Below are 15175 nucleotides of genomic sequence, written 5' to 3'. Positions count from 1 at the left end.
ATAATTTCCCCTTAAATGAATCAATCATTGATATTCACACAGGATTTTTGCACTGTTACCCATCACCCCACCAACCAACATTGCTGCCAGTCAAGCAATGTCTTGATTTTAAAACTCTTATGAGTTGAAACATGTGGTGCTGGATAAACACAGCAGGCCAGGCAGCATCCGAGGAGCAGGAGAATCAACGTTTCGGGCATAAGCCCTTCTTTAGGAAAAACTCTTATCCTTATTTTCAAATCTCTCTTCCTCTGTTAATTGTCTCCAATCCCACACTGGTTCAAGATATCTGCACTCACTCTGACATCTTCTATAGCCCCAATTTAAATTGCTTTTTCTGACTGTTACTTGGAATTCCTTCCCTACACCACTCCAGCTCCTCTACCTTACTTTGCACCTTAAAGACATTCCTTAAAACCTTGTTTTTGATGAAGATTTTATGCCACCTGACCTAACACCTCCTTATCAGTGACTCAGAGTCATGTTTTGCTTCATAATGCTCACGTAAAGCGTCTTGGGATGTTTTATGTTAGCGGTGCTAAACAAATAAAAGCTCTTATTGTTGACAGCTGAAAGGTTGAAATGGCTGTTTTTGCATTTCTGTTGGCTGCTTCAGCAATGCAAAGGGACAAATAGAGTAAGCTGAATACAACACAAATTCAACAATCGTCTGCTATATGAAAGCCTTGCTCTGTTGGAGTGCAGGTCAGAGATGGGGCTGCAGCACTGATTCATTGAAGTGTTTTGTGTAACAATAGGATTGACAGCTAAAGTCAGGTATGATTTAGCCCTCAGGAAATCCAGAAGAAGTGGGCATACTTAGAATTTAATCAAAGGCAAATAACTGTGTATTCAGAAGAGAGAGAAAAAAATCTTCAAGGGCTTTTGCGATTGTGGAATTCAAAGTTTCAAAAGGCTACAGTTGCAATATGACCTGAGGCATTTAAAAGTGGATTGTTAAGTGAAGGTATTAAGCGACGGAGAGAAAAGGAAGAAAATTGTTGTCTCTCTAGTAAAATGCAGAGCAAACTTTTCTTGACAAATGGCCTGCTCACCTTTTAGGTGAAAGTTTAAACACTAGCCCTCACCTGTCCTGTAAGAAACGCTTTGGCACTAAGATAATGAGCATTCTCACAATGTCCCAGTCAATATATATTCCTCGATCATCTAGACAAGAACTGCGAGTATTTATTGACTGCCAAAAATGATTTTGGGATCTTGCTATGCACAAAGTCACTGCCTCACTTCCTGCATTGCAACAGTGAGTACATTTAAAAGGAATTCTTTGGCTGATAAAGCACCCAACAATGATTCGCAATCATGAATGACTGTGTTAACAGGAGTCATTAATCCTGGCTCCAGTTTCTGCGATCCTGGGATATTCACCAACTGATTTTGCATTCGGATAGCCCACTCCCAGTTCAGCCAAAACTGCTGTCAGTTGGCTATTAAGTAGACAAGCTACCAAACATGCGAATCCATGGGTTTCTCTCCTCACAGCATTGTGCCTGAGAGGGAACGAAGTAGAGTGGAGGAAATCAAGCCTGTGCCTCATACTGCATAACAGTGCCTTGTCTATTCCAGCACCGTGTGGCATGTTCCTACACATAACACTAGACACTGCCAAAAGCCCTTTTGTTAAGTTGGCTCCAAGTTTCCCTGGGAATCATCTGCCTTTTCATAAACAAGAGAAGACACGCAGGATTGCATCCATTCACATTAAGTGGGTCTTCAGTGTCAGACGAAAATCCGGCATCTGGTTGAACTATTTAAGATTCTTTGCAAAAGATTTCAAACAATCTGCAAAAAAAATCTGGGTCAAAAGCAGAAATAGCAGCAAGAGCTCAGCAGGTCTGGCAGTATCCATGGAGAGAAACTAGGATCTGCAGTTCATTTGGTTGTTAAAAAGATCTGGGATTTTGGAGGAAATTTCAAGAACACCTCTTTCTGGGGGAAGGTAGACCTGATGATTTGAAAGTGTTGCGAGTGTAGTGCTGGAAAAGCACAGCAGGTCAGGCAACATCCAAGGAGCAGGAGATTCGATGTTTCGGGCAAAAGATGTGAAACATTTTGGTGTGGTAACAATAAGGTGCATACATCCTCTTACTCATTCCACCAATAGATCCTGTACCTGTTAGCAGACGTGGAAGTGTTGATGTTACAAAATGTGTCCTTTTCAGAAACTGAATTTCTACTCTTCAATTTTAAAAGCTTCCACACAAAATTCAAACTCCATTCAAAGCTTGGTAAAGCAGCATTGACTGACAGAGCTGTCGAAAAGACTTGGATTCGTGTGACCCCTTTCTCTGAAAATACCTCTCAGATGTTAAACCTGTTTCTGATACAGGCCAATAAGAGAGTCAATTACAGTCAGTGAAATGCCTACTGTGAGATTAATCTGCTTCTGGCAAGAGTCATTAGTTAAAGGATGAATGCGTGGGTAAGACATCGGAAGATACCAATACTCTGGCAGTGGATCTTTCATATCTTCTTGAACAATCTTATTTGAATGACACATCTGTCACATCCTCCTGCCTCCCCCATTCCCACCTTTCTCTCCCACATCCAATGGCCTACAGCCAATAAGACAAAAGCATTACAAGAACATTGAGGAGAAAAGAGAACAGTGTTAACAAGATCCTGATGATTCCTCTTGCAGGCTCTCCAGTGGAAGTACCCGGTGGATTAATCCCCAATCAGTGAAGACTCTAGGATGATCTTGAAGAATTGACAGGAGAAAGTGAGGACTGCAGATGCTGGTGATCAGAATCAAGAGTGTGGTTCTGGAAAAGCACAGCAGGTCAGGCAGTATCTGAGAGTAGGAGAATCCTGATGAAGGGCTTATGCCCGAAATGTCGATTCTCCTGCTCCTTGGATGCTGCCTGACCTGCTGTGCTTTTGCAGAATTGAAAACCTCACTCAGCAAAGGGTGGGGGTGTCCCCGTCTTGTATTCGATTTTCTGTTGCTGTCCAATGATTGCCATTGGGCCCGAGTGAGAATATGTTAATGAAGTCCCCAGTGGGTCAATGAGGTGAATGTAAATGTTCTTGTTCTGGGTAACAAAAAAGTAGAAGGGGAAAGGAGTGTGGGAGACGCAGGTGCTCAAAGCAACAGCTATTTTTGATGGTTAAAACAAAATGATCTCTCAGTGCGAAGGTGGAATCTATTATTTCCAAGTAATCATTCAACTTGCTATGGTGATAGCCAGCTGTGGACAACTGAAATTGAAGAGAATGAAGAAATATTTTGGCTACGAATAGTAGTAAAAAAACGTAACTGAAAATGTGTTGCTGGAAAAGCGCAGCAGGTCAGGCAGCACCCAAGGAACAGGAAATTTGACGTTTCGGGCATAAGCCCTTTATCATGAAGTTTCCTGATGAAGGGTTTATGCCCGAAACGTCGAATTTCCTGTTCCTTGGATGCTGCCTGGCCTGCTGCACTTTTCCAACAACACATTTTCAGCTCTGATACTCCAGCATCTGCAGACCTCACTTTCTCCTCAAAGTAAAAAAACTTAAGGAAGGGCAATTAACTCAACTTCAACAGACCTGAAAGAAAAGAAGCCTGACAAATACTACTCTTTGTGCATAATGGAGGAGGTTAAATACCTTTATAGTAAAAGTTATTGTGTCTGGCATATACATAGAATCTATCAACCTGTCAGCACTGTTCCTTTATTACGAGTATCAATATTGCTAAGTTTGCAGCATACCTTCCTCTGAATCAGAAAATTGCAGGTTTAAGCCTTATCGAAGGCATAGCCTGGGTGAGCACTGGAGTTACAATACAGACAGGTGAAAGTGAGGACTGCGGTTGCTGAGATTAGAGTTGAGAGTGTGGTGCAGGTCCTTGGCCCTCCTCCGTCGCCATTCCCGAACCATCTGACGCCTGCAGGAAGAGCGTCTCATCTTCCACCTTGGGACCCTCCAAGCACATGGGATCAATGTGGATTTCACCAGTTTCCCCATTTCCCCTCCCCCTATCTTATCCCAGTTCCAACCTTCCAAATTGGCACCAGCCTCATGGCCTCTCCTACCTGCCCACCCTCCTTCCCATCTATCCACTTCACCCTCCTCTCCGACTTATTTCCATCCACCTATCACACTCTCAGCCACCTTATCCCCAGCCCCACCCCTCTCCCATTTATCTCACCACCCCCTCAGCCCACAGCCTCATTCCTGATGGAGGGCTTTTGCCCGAAACGTCGATTCTCCTGCTCCTTGGATGCTGCCTGACCTACTGTGCTTTTCCAGAGCCACTCTCTTAACAATACAGACAGAACTGACTTGTTGGAGATGTTCACTTTCCAATGAAATATAAAACTCGATCTGTCAGTTCCGATAGATGTTAAAAATCCCATGGCAGTATTTAATGAGGAATGGAGAGTACTCCCAGTACTTTCCGTTATCCCCACTGTCAACACTACCATCTGCGTTATAGGTTTCCAAATGTAATGGGCTGCCATTTCCCCATCAATGAAAAAATGCTGTGTTACAGCTCACAGATAAACTATTACTTAAAATACTACCAGTGAGTATTGGACCATATGTATAAACAGCCTTCCAAGGCTGAGAAGGGAATGAAATTCCTCATTCAGTGGGAGGTGAATGTTAATAATTCTGTACCCTGGAGTGCTAAGGAATTTCCGTCATTAACTAAACCCAAAGCCAAGATGGATAGATTTATATTTGCTGCTGATGTCAAGGGATCTGGGGATTGCCTGGGAATGTGGGTCTGAGTTAGATGAGCAGCCATGACCGAGAACGGTTGAGGGGCGTGAGGAGCTGAACAACCTCCTCCTGCTCTGACATTTCTAATTTTAAAGACGTGAGGTTCCCTCTCAGCTGCTTCTTTCTGAGAGAAAGGGCCTACGTTTTCTGCTAATGCCCTGTCCAAACTGCTGCCCACCTCGTCAAGTTTATGACTCATCACAATCCAGCTCTGCGTCACTGAGCCACAGACAGGGATAGCTCTCCTCATTCTTGGTCACTCTCATGTTTACCAGCTGCTTGTTCATGGATCGAGTAAAAAATGAGGTCTGCAGATGCTGGAGATCACAGCTGAAAATGTGTTGCTGGTTAAAGCACAGCAGGTTAGGCAGCATCTCAGGAATAGGGAATTCGACGTTTCGAGCATAAGCCCTTCATCATTCCTGATGAAGGGCTTATGCTCGAAACGTCGAATTCCCTATTCCTGAGATGCTGCCTAACCTGCTGTGCTTTAACCAGCAACACATTTTCAGCTTGTTCATGGATCTCCAAGAATAACCAGGTTAATCATATCTCCCCTGCCCTGACAGTCCTATTACCTGCCAGCCACAACTTACACCAAATTATTAATGTAGTAAAATGATCCAAGGTTTCTCATGGATGCATTATTCAACTAAATGCAACACCAAACCACTAAAGGAAATATACTGGGTTAGGCAAAGCTTGTGTTATAGATTGGTCTTAAAGGTGACCCTTAAAGGAGCAGAGAGAAAGAGAGAGGTTTAGGAAGCACCTTCTGAAACTAGTGCAGGATAGCTGAAGGAATTATTGCTACTGCAGACAAAATGCCGAACAGCTTCCAGTGAGCTAGCCGTGAACTGCTGATGACTAAACAATTGAAACACAACTCTCTTCGAGAGGTGAGAGTAGTGATTGCCAAATATAAATCAGAGATTCTGACATCATGAAAGGGTCCAGGAAATGGATGGTTCACAAGTGTATCATTTACTAACCTGCATCACCACTTCGGAGGGAAACAACCTGCAACCACTTTACGACCATGCATCCCAATCTGACCTAGTCCCATTTGGCAGCATTTGGCCCATATCCCTCTTAACCCCTTCCAATTCATTTGCTCATCTGGGTGCCTTTTAAATATTGTAATTGTACTAGTCTCCACCATTTCCTCTGGCGGTTTGTCCCATACATGTGGCACCCTTTGTGTGAAAAAATGAGATACAGTAAAAAGTACTGTTTTGCGTGCTAAGAAGACAAATAATACCATAAATAAGTACCTCATGATGGCTATGTGAATAGAGGATTAGAGGAATATGGGTCAAATGCTGGCAAACAGAACTAGGTCAGATTGAGATGTCTGGTGAAAGAGTTGAGTTGGACTGAAGGATCTGTTTCCATGATGTATGATGCTATGATTTTTTTTTTGCTTCCTGTGCATTGAGAGGTGTTCCTAATCAACCTGTCCATATCTTCTGTGACACACCTTGAATGCAGGGCTCCTGGCATAGAGTTAGGGACATTACCACTGCACCACCATGTATTTTAATGTCGCAAATTCCTCTCCTTGAAGCTCTGCCCTTTAACAGTGATTGTGTGTATCGTGAGTGAACTGTGATGGAACTACATGTCAACAAGCATCAGTGCTGTAAGACTGTCCACATTTACCACCCACTTAGCCCAATACCCTTCCCCCCCCCCCACCACCCGTTTACTGAGACTCATGTTTTTAAAATTGCAGTCTGACTTTAAGTGCACAGTGTGGCTCAAAACATGCAATGTGCCTTTAAATGTACAGTATGCTGGTGGGAATGGGAATTGTTTCTGATGCACAGCCTTCAATTTAGGTCATTGCTGAGAGAATGGAGACAGACTTCAGCTGTAACTCGAGCTACGATTTGCATTGCATAGCAATCCAGAAAAATGAATTCACCTAACCATTACCTGACTGTAGCTGTAATAGCATTTGGGGAGGTGCTCGCTCTCCTGGCTTACCCCATTTTTTTATGGAAAACTTGATGTTTTCTTTCCATTTTTAAAAAAAAGATAATCTGTCCTTTGCCTCAAGTCACAATTTAATTGGGTCAGGTATTTATTTATAAATCTTGGTGCGCTGACGCGATGTTATGATCTGCTGAGCCAGCTTCTGGAAGCTGGAGTGAGTATTGTGAGTAAAATCTGATGGAACTCAGGCTGGTAATCAGCCTGGATTATTAATGGGGAACCTGAGTAAGACTGGATCACAGGCTCTGTGAAAGGAAACAATGGAAAATGCTCAGGGGACTGTAGAATTCCTCTACCTGGAGACTTGCACTGAAATCTTTTCTTTTACGACACAGCTTTTGTAGTCTTTAAGTTGATCTCAGTCTTAGCAACTGGATGGGATGGAAATTAAAACTGTGCAAATGCATTACAGTTTGCTGGTTATTGTGGGCTACCATACACCCATCACTGCAGAGCTGCTGTGTTAATGCTTTTGAATAAAGTATTGCTTAAGAAGCTACATGTACAAAAGAATCCCCCACTTTCCTCCAAACAGAGGGATAGGAAAGTCACCCATTGTTTCTGATTTTGGTGACTACTCATTAACTGCTGGAAGATGCATATTGCCTGAGAGCAAGGGATGGATGTGGATGTCACCGTTATGGTCAAATAACTTGCCAACATTTACCAAAAAAACACCATGCACACCGAGAATGGAATGGGGAAATGATGTGAGAGTTTCTACACCACAGAATAGGTTTTTAGTAGAGAAATGTGCCCTTTGGCCCCTCAAGTCCGCACTGACTAAAAACACTTAACTATGCTAATGCCATTTTTCAGCGTGTAGTCTATAGCATTGAACGCCTTGAATCATAAAAGCACATTAAAATTCTTGATAAAATGTTACGAGGGTTTCTGCCATTCTCTATCCTTTCAGGCAGCAAGTTCCAGATTCCTATCACCCCCGGGTAAAAGGATTTTTCCTCACATTCTATCTAACGTCCTGCTCCTTATCTTAAATCTATGCTCTGTCATCGCTGATCCCTCCACCAAGAGGAAAAGTTCCTTCCTATCTACAATTTAGATTAGATCAGATTCTCTACAGTGTGGAAACAGGCCCTTCGGCCCAACAAGTCCACACCGACCCTCCGAAGAGTAACCCACCCAGACCCATTTCCCTCTGAATAATGCACCTAACACTATGGCAATTTAGCATGGCCAATTCACCTGACCTGCACATCTTTGGACTGTGGGAAGAAACTAGAGCACCCGGAGGAAACCCACGCAGACACGGGGAGAATGTGCAAACTCCACACAGACAGTCGCCTGAGGCTAGAATCGAACCTGGGACCTAGAGCTGTGAGGCAGCAATGCTAACCACTGCGCCACCGTGCCACCCTTGTGCATCTGTGTCATGTCCTGCCTCTGCTCCAAGGAAAACAATCCTTGTCTATCCAGAGATAACTAAAACTCTTCAGCCCAGGTAACATCCTGGTAATTGGGAACATTCTGGTAATTGGGAACATCCTGAAGAAGGGTCACTGGGCCTGAAACGTTAACTCTGATTTCTCACCAGGCTGCTGCCAGACTTGCTGAGCTTTTCTAGCAATGTCTGTTTTTGCTTGTGATTTCTGGCATCCTCTATTTTTATCATCCCCTCTGTATCCCCCCCAGTGAAATCACATCCCTCCGAAAATGTGGATTCCAGGACTTCACACAATGCTGTCACTGTGGCCTAACCAGCATTTTATACATTCCCAGCATCACCTCCCTGCCTTTAAACTATGCCTTGGTTAATAAAGAAACATGAAGATACATTGGAAAAGGAAAGACAAAAATGATCAAAATAGAGAACACAGACAAATGGCTCCCTTACTAATGTGTGATCACATTTTCGCTGGTATCTCAAGCATTATAAGGCACTTTAGAAATTAATGTGTCTAAATAGGGTAAGAACACTTGACCATTAAGTGTTCCATTTCTGGCAGGACCAACTTAATCGTTAAGAAATAACTACAGGTCAAAAAAAAAGACAATGATGGACTTTATTCAAGATCCTGGAAGGTAATGGAGTGAAAACTCGCAGATACCAATTATAATCCATCTTACTTGATGCCAATCCATTGACCTTGGGACTTCATTCTTATTGCAATTTCCCTGCAAGAGGGAAGAAAAGAACAAATCACTTTAATCTCGAAAGTTAGGACTTTTCTACTTCCTGAGCACAGGAGCAACTCCCACTCAATGACTGTGATGAAGAGTTTAATGATGATTTAAAGTGTGCTTTTTGTTTTGGTTTTATGCTCATCAAATTGAAGATGTTGGTGCTGAGGAATTGAATGGTGGAAGGTGACTGATTTCCACTGTGCTCTCCAAGGACAGAGATGGAGGAGACTGTGTTCCCCTCTTTAGCTCGATGCTGGTGCATCAGTACCGGTGATTAAAATATTTCGTTGGTCATTTTTGACTGGTCCAGACTTGATGGACTGGAAGACCTTTTTCTATACTGTACACCTACATGATTCTAAAATGTAACCATTACCTACCCTGAACATCTGGACATCAGAGATGTGATATTTTCAGACAATTAAGGACAGATTTGACTGGTGGAGTCCATGCAGATGAGTTGACACTATCTCAGCCCATTTCAGGTAGAACCCCTGCAGGTCACAATGGTCTGGTCTGGGTTAAATTCAAACCAGATGTCAGGGGCTACCATCTAATCCCATATACTCCATAATCAGACTGTTGTATTGGCTTCCATAAACAAATCAGTAGAATTTAAATGCAAGACAATATTTTATGGATTCGTCAAAACAATTCTGGAAATTGTCATATTTAACAGATAAGAATTTAGGAACATCAGAACAGGAATAGACCATACAGCTCCTCCTCTTTCACCCTTTATGGAATCATATCTCCAATTATCTGTCTTGGTCCAAATACCCTTAAAGCCCTTGTCTAACAAAAAAAAATCAGAAGAGATGTGACAGTTCTGTCAGCTCACCACACTGTGAATCTCGTTTACTAAACATATTACTTATTTCTATTTATCAGTACCTTCAAATATTAGCATTACAAGGCTGGGACAACTAGAAGATATTATGTTGTTCACATAATAGGTAATGTCGCAGAGGCTTATAAGATTGCTCTCTCCTTAGAGGACAGATGATTGGTGGGTGGTTTAACATGAGGGTCACAATGCCTCAATGGAGGGGTAAGATCAGGAAGGTGGGACTTTCATGGTGACCTCAGCCAGGGAGGGAGTTGTACCTGCGCCATTGTTGTCAGTCTGCATTGCAAGCCAACTATCAAGCCACCTGAGCTATCCAACCTCATGTAACACCCAGGGTACGGGGTGATTTTCCCTTCCGTGGAAGTGGTGAGAAGGGGAAATAATTGGGTGGGTTGGCCCTGGAGAAAAATCAAACCCTTCTTGTTTCCTTACAAATTAAGTTCTGGGTGGGAACATCCATGGGCACCTTTCTTAACTCGCCAGTGATTAAGCTCCTGGCATGGTTAATTAATGCCCATTTCAGATCCCTCAACTCACCACCTCCCCACCCCACTTCATCCCATCCCATTCTGTCATGACTCCGCCCCACGATAAGAGTATAAAAAAAATTAATCTTACTGCTTCCAAATCCATTGGGATGTAGTTTAGGACCTGGAGGCTGAAGGGCTCTGATTGGCCAGCAGTTTCTGGCCAGCTGCCAGGACGCCAGCATCGAGGCTTATGATTTGTCGAGGAATTGGTCAAAGTTCTTGGTGATCTGATTGGCGAGTGACAGTCAGGGTCACATGTTAGTCGCCACACCTAGCTCCCCTCCTCTTCCCCCTCCCCCCAAAAGTACTTTAACAAAAAAAAGGAAAATTCCACCCCATGTAATTAAACTTCATACCATCAGATAACCACATCAAAAACTTAATTAATTGACTCTAAAGATAGACCTAAAGAAGCGAGAAATTTTGGATTGCAGTAAAAGTATGATGGGCTGTCTTGGTGAAGTATTGGCACTGTGAGGAAGAAATTTTACAGCCAGATATAAAGAGAAACAAGTATTTGAGAAAATTGAGTCAAAAACAAATGTACTGATTATATTCCACAGACATCTAAAAGCAGTAAATAACACATGAATATATTAAGACTAATCAGAATTAGAGGTTAAAGGTATGTAGGCTCCTTTATAAATCTTACTTTAGTCAGTGATTTTCAATTATTGTAACATCAATACTATTTAGACTCATTGTCATAAAGGTCTATAGATAGAAAAAGGCTATTTGGCCCATCAAGATTGCACTGGTCAAGAACAAACACCTACCTATTCTAATCCCATTTTCAGCACTTGGCCCATAGCCTTGCCAAACTTGGCACTGCAAGAATATTCAGTCAACTCGTTATTTCTCCATGACTCGAGGGTATTGGGCAGGATTTCACCTATGGTTTCCTGAAAACCACAGTCTGGCTTAAACAGAGGTGAGAATGCCTGTACCATGTGGGAAACGGTCACACCGTATGATTTTCCCCAGAGTCACCACTTCATGCCGGCAGGTTGACTGACCAGCCAGTTACAAATGGTGGGTGGCCTTTCAAAGCTGGAAAGTGCAACAGAAGTTGGGGATAGGTCAGTAAAGGAGAGGCACTTCTCAATCTCCCACCAGCACCCCCACCCCCACCCCCCACCCAATCTTTTCAAAAATGATTTTTTTTTAAATGGCCCTTGCAGTTAGGCCAGTGTTGTTCAAGGTGGGAGTGGGAACCAGTCCAGAAGGCAGCCTAGACAAAACAAGGAGAACATCTGGTAAGAGGATGCTCTATAAGGGGGTAAGGCAGGCAGAGAGGTTTAAATGAAGAGGGAGAAGGTTTGTATGGAATATAAACACAGTCATGGACTAATTGGGTCAAATGGTCTGTTTCTGTGCTGCAAATATTATGCAGGTCTATCTATAGAAATTATGTACAGCCCCATGTCCTCAATCATTAATCATTACTTCTTTGCCTCCCTCATGATGCTATTGCTGATGTAACCTCTGCTATTTCCATGCCCAATCACTGATCAGGGTGTAAACATTGCTGTAGTAGATGTTCGCTGATCCAGTTGTGGGCATTTCTCACTGTGTTGCAAGTCGACCCTCAATCCTGGTTGATGGGCACCCTGTGTGTGGAAGAGTTGCCAGTTCCCACGCCCTCGTTATGGTTCTACTCATGGGCTTGATCTAAGTGGCCGTTAACAGGTCCAGGCAGTGGGCTGTGGAAAGGGTCATCATGCCCACCTCTGCGCTCCTATTACTTCTTGCACTCAAATGTCCTGTAGTGGCCACTGGCATGATGGAAACCTTTTGAAACCAATGGGCGCAGAGAAGATAGAGTGCATCATCACCCCAGGCAACAGCATCTTGATTTAATAAGTTTCCATTCACCTTTTATAAATTACTGTTAACTGTTTGATTGTGTTTTTTGTAATAGTGTTCCATCAGGGGCTGCTTAACCTGATTTTTAGGTTTGTTTTGAAAGGGTAGAAGCTATGTTTATTGGATACACTGGGATCTGATGATAACATTCTCTCCTTCCTTCCTCAGTGTGTCGAGGTGTCCTCTGTGGGTTTGGAGCTGTCTGTGAGAGAGATCCCAAAGAGCCAACTAAGGGAATGTGCGTCTGCAAGAAAAGTGCCTGCCCGCCTGTCATCGCCCCGGTTTGTGGATCCGATTATTCCACGTACAGTAATGAGTGTGAGTTGGATATGGCCCAGTGCACACAGCAGCGAAGGATCAAAGTTATTAGCAAAGGACTTTGTGGTAAGTCTTGAGATTTATTTATGAAAATGACTGGTGCTTTGATGTAATTAGATTACTCTACCACACTAGATCAACTAGATCCTTATCATGAGAGATCCCTATGCTGACAATGAATCTTAACAGCTGGATACTGCAAACAGCGTTTCTTGTTTCTCTGAAGAAAGGGAGGAACCTTCAATTCACTGCTCCCCAGAAGGCAGCACTGTGGAGAGTGCTGAACTGTCGCTCTACGTTACACACTCAAGGTCAGGGGTAAACTTTTTCCAGGCATGGTGGGTGGGAATCTGCCTTGGAGGGGAGAGTTGAGGCAGGAAACCTCACGACCTTTAAAAAGTTCTTGGAAGAGCACTTGAAATGTCATAACATCCCAGGCTACGGGCCAAATGCTGGAAAGTCGGATTAGTGTGGGTAGGTAAATTCGATGGGCTGAAGGGCATCTTGTGTGTTATATGACTCTCTGAGTTGCCTTCTAGAATGCACTGCTCCTTCATAAATGCTAGGGGAAACTAAATTTAGTGTTGCTTTTAAAAGGAAAGTGGACACGCACAAACACCAGAGAAGAGACTGAGAGTAGAATGAAGGGGAGGGGATATCCTTGTGAAATGGCTTGTACAAACACAATGGCCCAAATGGCCTGTCCCTACTTCTGTGCTTTGAAATGTTCAACCAGGCATAAATGTATTGAATGATGGGGCAGGCTTAATGTGCTGATTGGAGCAGGTGACCCTAAGGGTCCATTAGAAATTAGGGAAATGTACTGTGTGGATAGTACATAGTTTGTCCCCTTGTCTCCCAAATAAGCGAAGAAACAACTACAGTGGATGCAGCATTGATATTAAGAAAATGGTCAGTCTCCCTGCCCCATTTTGAGGCCATTTGAATCTCTTTTAATTTTGATTTCAGCAAGTTAAAATGAAACCTCCAGTCCCCTAATTCCTATACCACTGCTTGGCTTCTGTTTCCATCTCTTGTGGATTACCTTTGGGACATCTGAAATGCAAACATAAGTTGTTATTCTGTTGTTTAAGCTTTGAGGACAGCTCATTAGTTCATTCTCTCGGCAGGGTAGTGGCATAGAGAACGTAATGTTTCTTGAACGGAAAACAGTAATTGCTGGTGAAACTCAGCAGGTCTGGCAGCATCTGTGCAAAGAAAGCAGAGTGTACTGCCGAGGGTTTTGATGTTGTTAACTCTGTTTTCCACACACAGATGCTGCTAGACCTGCTGAGTTTCGGAGGTAATTTCTTTCAGATCTCCAGCAACTGCAGTTCTTTGTTTTCGTTTAGCGTAAACAATTCTTGATCTCTGTGACATTGATCTACCTTCATTTAACTGCAATAGACATGCTGCAGTGGGCTACCCAGAGGTTAGGGCCAGAGAAATCCATTGGGTTACAATTTGGGTACCTGTGAAATCTGCTTTCCCCAGGGTTGAAAAGATGTGGCTGGGGGAAACCATTAACCCCTTGACCTTGTTGATCTTGATATTAATTCCATCAGCACTCCCTGATTCCTGTCAAACAATAGTAATGCCAACCTGTGTTTTGAAATTTTCAATTTTGAACTCTGATTCCTGAGTGAACTGTAACAGACCACCATTGTTCAATGTGTAGACCTCTTTAATCCCTTAAATACCTCAGCTAGACCATTGGGTTGCTGTTTACAATCTTGAGGTGAGTAACCAAAAGGGGATATGGTAAAGGAAGGTAGTTGACACCAATGGAACCATTCTCACTCCCTCAAAGAGCCGAACCTCTGCTGGAGGAGGAAATAGGAGAAAGAAGTTGCTTCTGCTGACGGTTCATATAAATGTATTTACTGAACACAAAACCTTGATTTGCTAACCAACCAAGCAATGAGATTACTCCATGTCTCTGACATGCTCTGGCAGCTCATCAAGAATCTGTTAGAAAAAAACACTGCAATTGTAGCCTCATTTTGCAAGAGCGTGTGGGGCAGCAGTATCTTGTTGTCTCATGGTGCTGCCTATAGCCAGCCCCACCTTAGTCTGCAGAAACATTGGGCATATCCCTTCGCTTTCATCCTGATAAGGAGCTGTACTGATTTAACATTCTGCTCATGTGTCTCTGACACGGTTTTTCTTTGCTATTATCTCGTTCTTTCTTTCCAACCTGTCCTGCTCTCAAAATAGGAATATTTGCTGGTTGACAGATACTTCTCTCAGTTATTTAAAAAATAAACTCTTTAGATGCTCCAGGAACTAGTTCATATTGCCTCTGCAGATTTTGTTTTGTGTTTTCTGCATTCGGGCTGGAAAGTCTAGAAATATTAACAAGGATTGTGATATTGCTGTTCATGTTTTGGAGTGGTAGCTAAACGAATATTGTATATGGCTGTTCATGGTCACCTGCAAGTATTGCCAGGAGGAGGAGACTGTTCTCCTGATGTCCAGGCCAACATTCTTGATTCAGTGAACAACATTAAAAATAGATAAGCCGGCCATTTATTCACTCCTGTGCAATGTCGTGTATCCTTACTTAATTAAAGTGACAGCACTTCAGAAGTAACCCACTGACTGTGAAATGTTTGGGATCTTTGTGAGGACATGCTATAGTGTGGAGTGGAATTGTGGGTTAGCCTTTTCTTTCCTCAGCTGTGATTACCTCATCATTTTGAGAGGCATCGAGAGATGTTCCTCTAAAAACATAGTA

The 15175-nt window shown here is 42.9% G+C and overlaps 1 protein-coding gene across 3 annotated transcripts in view; it reads left to right on the top strand.

Moving 5' to 3' along the window:
* agrn (agrin) overlaps positions 1-15175 on the top strand; it is a 526525-nt gene that overhangs the window by 345792 nt on the left and 165558 nt on the right. For all 3 annotated transcript variants that reach the window (XM_060852337.1, XM_060852336.1, XM_060852339.1), the window contains one exon: positions 12289-12504. In XM_060852337.1, the coding sequence (XP_060708320.1) occupies positions 12289-12504 (216 nt within the window). The remainder of the gene's footprint in view (positions 1-12288; positions 12505-15175) is intronic.

Source organism: Hemiscyllium ocellatum, chromosome 37, assembly GCF_020745735.1.
Source record: "Hemiscyllium ocellatum isolate sHemOce1 chromosome 37, sHemOce1.pat.X.cur, whole genome shotgun sequence".
In the NCBI taxonomy this organism is placed as follows: domain Eukaryota; kingdom Metazoa; phylum Chordata; class Chondrichthyes; order Orectolobiformes; family Hemiscylliidae; genus Hemiscyllium; species Hemiscyllium ocellatum.
The sequence above is the reverse complement of the archived record's forward strand: the minus strand, read 5'-3'. Positions and strand labels throughout refer to the sequence as shown.